This window comes from Trematomus bernacchii, unplaced genomic scaffold (assembly GCF_902827165.1).
Source record: "Trematomus bernacchii unplaced genomic scaffold, fTreBer1.1, whole genome shotgun sequence".
In the NCBI taxonomy this organism is placed as follows: Eukaryota; Metazoa; Chordata; class Actinopteri; order Perciformes; family Nototheniidae; genus Trematomus; species Trematomus bernacchii.
In genome coordinates this window covers 4,586,653-4,592,652 of record NW_022987641.1, presented here as the reverse complement: position 1 = coordinate 4,592,652, position 6,000 = coordinate 4,586,653, and the positions used below count along the sequence as shown (strand labels likewise).

General features: G+C 38.3%; 1 protein-coding gene across 3 annotated transcripts; it reads right to left on the bottom strand.

Moving 5' to 3' along the window:
- Window positions 1–386: 386 nt before the first annotated feature.
- LOC117484955 (endoplasmic reticulum-Golgi intermediate compartment protein 2-like) lies at window positions 387–5,519 on the bottom strand. 3 transcript variants are annotated; one of them, XM_034133469.1, is made up of 14 exons: window positions 5,400–5,519; window positions 4,810–4,943; window positions 4,621–4,729; window positions 4,463–4,509; window positions 4,318–4,385; window positions 4,163–4,203; window positions 3,781–3,882; window positions 3,437–3,532; window positions 3,236–3,291; window positions 2,796–2,894; window positions 2,379–2,476; window positions 2,150–2,269; window positions 1,365–1,441; window positions 387–1,277 (listed from the first exon to the last, which is right to left on the bottom strand). In XM_034133469.1, the coding sequence occupies exons 2-14, from the start codon at window positions 4,913–4,915 to the stop codon at window positions 1,253–1,255; spliced, it is 1,044 nt and encodes a 347-aa protein (XP_033989360.1). In that variant the 5' UTR covers window positions 4,916–4,943; window positions 5,400–5,519; the 3' UTR covers window positions 387–1,252. The 3 variants fall into 3 exon arrangements, with proteins under 3 accessions (XP_033989360.1, XP_033989358.1, XP_033989359.1); XM_034133467.1 differs by having other exon boundaries at window positions 869–1,277; window positions 2,107–2,269; XM_034133468.1 differs by having other exon boundaries at window positions 869–1,277; window positions 2,125–2,269.
- Window positions 5,520–6,000: the final 481 nt, after the last annotated feature.

The window sequence follows — 6,000 nt, the reverse complement described above, 5'->3', positions numbered from 1 at the left end:
TTATTACGAGTTCTTGCAATACAGAGTTAAGTGTCTGTGCTGAATATTCTGCCTAACAGAAGAAGTGAAAAGTAGTGGACTAAATATGGAGCCTTGAGGTACGCCATACCTACCCTGATGTGGACTACTATTTTAAGCAAGACAAATTGTGACCTATTTGTTAGTCTGGACCTAAATCACAAAAGTGCTAGGTTATAAACAAAGGATTTAAAATCCCTCATGGTGTTGAATCAATGACCCAAGTTTGGAAGACCTGTAAATAGTTGAAGCTCATTTTATTCTTTTAAACTTCCAAACATTTTATTTGACTGTTGATCTTTGCTTGGTGAGAGTCTTCACAGGATTCCACCACAGAGCTTCCTACAGAGTCTACCAAAAGTGTTAAATGTGACAGGCAAGACGATTTTGACTAAACATGAGAAAACTGTGTTGTTTTGTATGTGGCTTGACTCTTGACCGAATACAAATGCAGTTACGAGCCTAAATGGGGGGAAAAGGGACACAACTTAATAAATGTTTATGCAAAGCCCATGTCTGTGGTGTATTCATGGAAACTGTACTCTGAAATGTAGACCGAGATAATCACCCAGAATGTCTGCAGTCATTTCAGTGGTATCATAACAGTTCTTACAATGTTGTTTTAAGGGTTGTGTTACTCGCCTGTATGTGTGTTTTACAAAACAAAGTGCTGACTTTGCAAATGCAGAGCTCTTTAAAACTGTATGGAGCAAACAACAGAAATACATAACTAAATTGTTAACTGCATGCTGATGTCATTTGAAAAATGTTTGATCACCTTTATTCTGAAATGACTTTAACACAAGACTTAAATGTTTTTCACAAAACAACGCTTAGGGACCAAACCTCATTCTTTTGTAAATATGTGAACTTTAATGGACTGAATGGCAGCCAAACAATCAGCATATATGATATTACAACACATGGACAGAAAGTCTACAACTTTTCTAAACAAACCCATCACAGGAAAGGAAGGTAATCGTGTTTTTAAAAGAAACACAAGTATGACTCATGCATTCACGGGAAACACATTTTCCTAAAGTGCAATGATCTTATGTAAACTTTACCATTTGTCAGTCAACAGCACAGATCATTTAGACTGTTTTGTAGAAAACACAATTATATAACATTGATGACGTTATTTAACAATGGCCAAAAGCCTGCTCACAGAGAAACGGTTACTCCTGGGGGACTGCTTCAGCCAACAAAGGAGTCTGGTGATTGTTAAGATTGTTCATCTCGTTGTGTAGCTGCACCTCCTAGAATACGTTTCAGTACAGGTAAGTCTATCAGTAATGAAGATAGCCTGTTTATGTGGCAACATGTATTTTGTATTAAAGACTCACCTCTCTTCTGTAGACTCCAAGTTTGAGGCGACAGCAAATAACGTCAAAAAAGAGGCCAACAAGCCCATGAAGCATGCCTTTAGGAGAGGGGAACACACAACGATAAATAGATCGATTCAGACACGTTTTAGGTCAACAAGATTCTAAATTATTTTCTATATGCAGCTGTTTTACTTTTAATTGAAAAGCTCCAGGATGATGTCCCATATATATGACTCATATTGCAGGCCTTCCTCCTAGGTGACATTGTTGCTCTACATAAGCTTTAAGAGGCTTATGATTTATATGAGAAAAAAGTGTCTTGCAGGATGTTTCTAAAATATGTTTTTATCATCTGAAAACAGGAAAAAAAGGTTTTGGAAGTTGAAGATCTTAGTTTTGATCAGGATCATGTTGACATGACTGTAATAAAACATACATTTTCTAACTGATAATATATGTACTTGTGTTAAAAATGCTTGGAGAAATGTAAACCCACCTGAAAGAAAATATGAATGCTGTTAGTCCTCTTTATCACATGTGGTTTACTTCAGCCTCTTGTGGCTTAAATTAGTATTACAATAACAAACTAAATGACCCTGACATATAGAACCCTGTTTTCATAGATTTATTAAAAAAATAAAAGGTAATTCAGAAAAATAATTCTTTGCAAAACCTTTTTTCACTCGCGCTTAAGTCATAAAAACAGGAGAAATGGATGACAAGATGATAAATAAATGTGATTGCCGGTAAACAGACTTGCCCGTGGTGGAGAAAATACCCCCGATTATGCCGCACAGACGCACCAGGAACTGCCAGAGAGGCATGTGCTGCTCGCTGACCGTCACCATCAGAGAGCTGGTGTCGTACTTGATGAAGATGCCGGAGACACCGTGACTGCCCGCTGCGTGGTTTATCACCCGCTCCTTGGAAACAGATGGCATGATGGTTAGTGGTATCCTAAGTTTCCCTTCGTTTCTTCATCCTCTGTTCAATATGCTTCTTTGGAATGGGCTTTAAGGACTCTTCACCCACCCGCTCAGTCACAGAGAACTGGTGTGTGTCTGCAGATATCTTGTATGTGTTCAGTCTGGTTGGAACCACTGTGAGGAAATACTGGAACATCTGGTTATCTGCAGGAAACACGCCACCAGGAATAATGCATGAAAAGACCTCAATATTTAATATTTTTCTATCAATTTCAAGAGGTAAAAAAAGGTTAATTAAAGTTAAAGAGACTCATAATGAAACTTAATTATCTGATCAAAGTGCTTACAATAAAGGCAACCTCTTTCCAATCATCTCTACTAAGCAGTGATCCACCGAGGTGAGCAAAGGACCATTTGAGTTAACTCATGATCAGATAAATGTCTCAACGTGTCATTAATTTAGCAGGAAACGCCATCAAATGTTTTATCCTTTCCTACCTCTTGGTACATAACAGTAACTTACGGTTATAGGTGATTTTCTCTGTGCCGTCCAGAGGATTGATGATGCCCGGTATCTCCTCCCCGAAAGATAAATGGTCAATCCGATGGGAGAAGTTGTACGCTGTAATGCAAAGACGAGAGGAAGCTCAGGTTCAATCAAGGTGAGAATCACAAAGAAAGCTCCATTTGAACCTGGAAATAATGTACTCTGCATTGGATATAGTTGCTGTTTGTCTACAAATCGTTCAATACAATTCTGAATAATAATAACATCTAAAAATGCACCATTTATTAGTATCAATGAAGGTAAAATTTGCTTGCATATTCTTTAAAATGAAATGCCCTGTGTGTCATCTCTACTTTCAAATGTAGTTTGCACCAAGAGTAGATTACTAAAACAATTGTACTGTAAAGAAAATGTAAAGAAAACATATGCAAGCATAATTAGAAACAGTTACTCACTATCATGGCTGACAAAAGCGGCAATGTGGGCATGACCCTGTGGATGGTGAATGGGCCTGAAAAACACAAATTAGTATTAAAGGTCAAGTGTCAACAAAAGCTTTATAATATAGCATAATATCTATGCCTGTTTTTCATAGCCCAGCAAATTCTACAGCTGGATCATGGTAAGAAACTAATTAACGTTCTCTAGTTTCTTACTTTCCGACAGTTACGTGTAGGTTTCCTGCCACCTTGTTGACGTAGACATGCCCGTGTACCCTGCAAGCATTCAGTGGCTCTATAGAGGCATACTCCCTGTAGCAAAAACACACAATTATTCAGAACATAATTTGACACTTAAACGCACCAGATGACGTTGTGATGTAGTGTGGGGTCATGGGAGTTTGGAGCAAAAGGGACCAATGTAATGTATGTCCCTAGGTCTAAGAATTGTTAAACACTGTTAGAATACCTTTAATTGCTTATCAGCAACATACCTAACAGGCTGCACAATATTTGCATATAGTATAAAACAAAAAAGAGCTTGTTTGCATGTGACTGACCGGGGGGGCAGGGCAGTGGGACCGCCTTTGAGGAGGCTTTTGTAAAGGACTTCCTGAAGAGCATGTTCCTCTCTCAGCCTGTTTTGTATGAGAAGCAACGTCCTGAGAACAAACACAAGAGTGGCAACGTGTACACTGTCAGACTGAAAACTCAAACTACACTTAAACTAGATCTGAACTGTAGATAACTATTCCAGTTTTTCCAGAAAGCTTTAAAAACATGTTCTTCTCTCTTTTTCAGTATGCATGCAAATGTATCACCTTAAATACACGTTTAAAATAACTGAAAATGAAATCAATGTATTGTTTTCAGACACAACAAGACTTTTATAACACTTCCTGTTCTCCCAGTATTTCCCTGTCTGATGTCATGACAGCTTACCTTTGCCACCTTCTCTGTTGTGGAGTCAGATCAAAAATAACCTGAAGAAACACAAAGAATACACTTTGGAAAAGCCAAATCTTAATAATGCTTCTGCAAAAAGAACAAACACAGAATTAAACTTGCCCTCATGTTTGGAGACATGCTTCACTCACAGGCTCGTACTGGAGGCCGTTGGATGTGATCATGGTCTCAGCCAGGTCCAGAATATCTGCTCCAACATCTGCAATCACGGTCATCAAATGCATGCATGACGTGACATATTTTCACCATTTATGATAAAGAGGATGGGATACTCACGCTGGCATTTCATGGCAGCTGTGATGTCGATGTTTATTCTCAATTTACTGCGAATGATGAAAAAGAAGAGGGGGAATAATATTTGTCATGTACTGTTTAGCATGTTTGTTTGGGGACTTTTTCATGTGATCATTCAACAGCTCTGGAAGTAAGCTTACCTGGAATAATCCTTATCAACTTCATATTCATACTTCATCCAACTGTCTCTATAAACAAAGAACTCGAAGAAAGCCAGAAGAGCCATGGCACCGAAAGCAATCAGCGACACTGTGGGTGAGACGAAGAGGGTTACTGTTAATAATGTCTGTATGGTGTTGTTGTCTTTCTGTTTTCAGAGGAGTGTCCACCTGTTCCTCCAGAGGCTGAGGTCTCCACGTAGCTTTCTGACACCTTTGGGAAGGCGTCCAGCTCTCTCACCAGGGTCAGGGCTTTCCTCCGAGACAGACGCCTCATCTTCAGGTTCAGGGATGCTCTCCACCTCCTGCATCATAACATCAGTGTTACATTCAGGAGCTCTGTCTGCAACCTCTAGCTTTATAAAGGTTTAAATGATGATACAATTAACATGTTATTAAGTCATGCAAATTCAACCATGTATGTTCTTTCTACATTTGAATTGTTCGGTAACACCAATGCTTGTTACAGATGAAGACATTGAAACACACTGTTCTTTAGTAGCCATTCTGATTTATTATTAAACAATGTTTAAAATGTCCCATACAGAACGTACTAATACACTTTACATCTGTATATAAGCACTGTAATACTAAAGCAAAAAGATACAAATGAATACAAATATTAGGTTTCTTTACAGTCAATATTCAGATCCATATGCTGCAAAACAGTATTAACAGTAGAGATGTTTCATGTCAATATATTACCCTCACAATAAAGCAGAACAGCCTTCACAATAACATTCATTTATAATAACTCTTACCTCTTTAATCATCTACTCAGAGGTTAAATCGCACCACAGGATCCCTGGAAGCCATTATCATTCAGTTATATTCGGCTGTATGAGTGATCTCTGACTAATATTACATCCACGGTCTGCGCTCACGCGGACAGGTGGGCGGACCTGCGTCTTCCTTGTTTGGGTAAATATGACGTCGGTGAGTGCGAAGCGTGCGCGCCCCGTGCACCGTGAACGCGCAGGTAGCAATGTCGCCGTTCTAACACGAGGTGTCGCTTTGATACTGAAACCTGAAACCGATGCCCTTTTTTGTAGAACTATGTGAAGTAGTTTGTTAATATAAACTGTTAAAATGAAATACAATTACCTATCTTGTAATATACTATAATTTAACACAATATGATACAATATAGTATACCATATTTTTGGATTGCTAATACTCTTGCAGAGGTGGGAGAAGTACTCGCTTGAGTACAAGACTGTAGGAATACTCTGTTACAATAAAAGTCCTGCATTCAAAATGTTACTGAAGTAAAAGTACAAAGTATTGGCATCAAAATATACCAAAAGTAAAAGTTCTGCAGATTGGCCCATTTCAGAATAATATATATATATTATATGTTTT

Bases quoted from the DNA above. Each gene is read 5' to 3' on its own strand.
- LOC117484955 (XM_034133467.1), bottom strand. From the start codon at position 4,915: ATGAGGCGTCTGTCTCGGAGGAAAGCCCTGACCCTGGTGAGAGAGCTG. The intron at 4,204-4,317 runs GTGAGTGAAGCA...GTGTTTCTTCAG, and splicing joins ACGGCCTCCAGTACGAGCCT to GTTATTTTTGATCTGACTCC. The intron at 1,442-2,106 runs GCAAGTCTGTTT...CCTCTCCTAAAG, and splicing joins GGGTATTTTCTCCACCACGG to GCATGCTTCATGGGCTTGTT.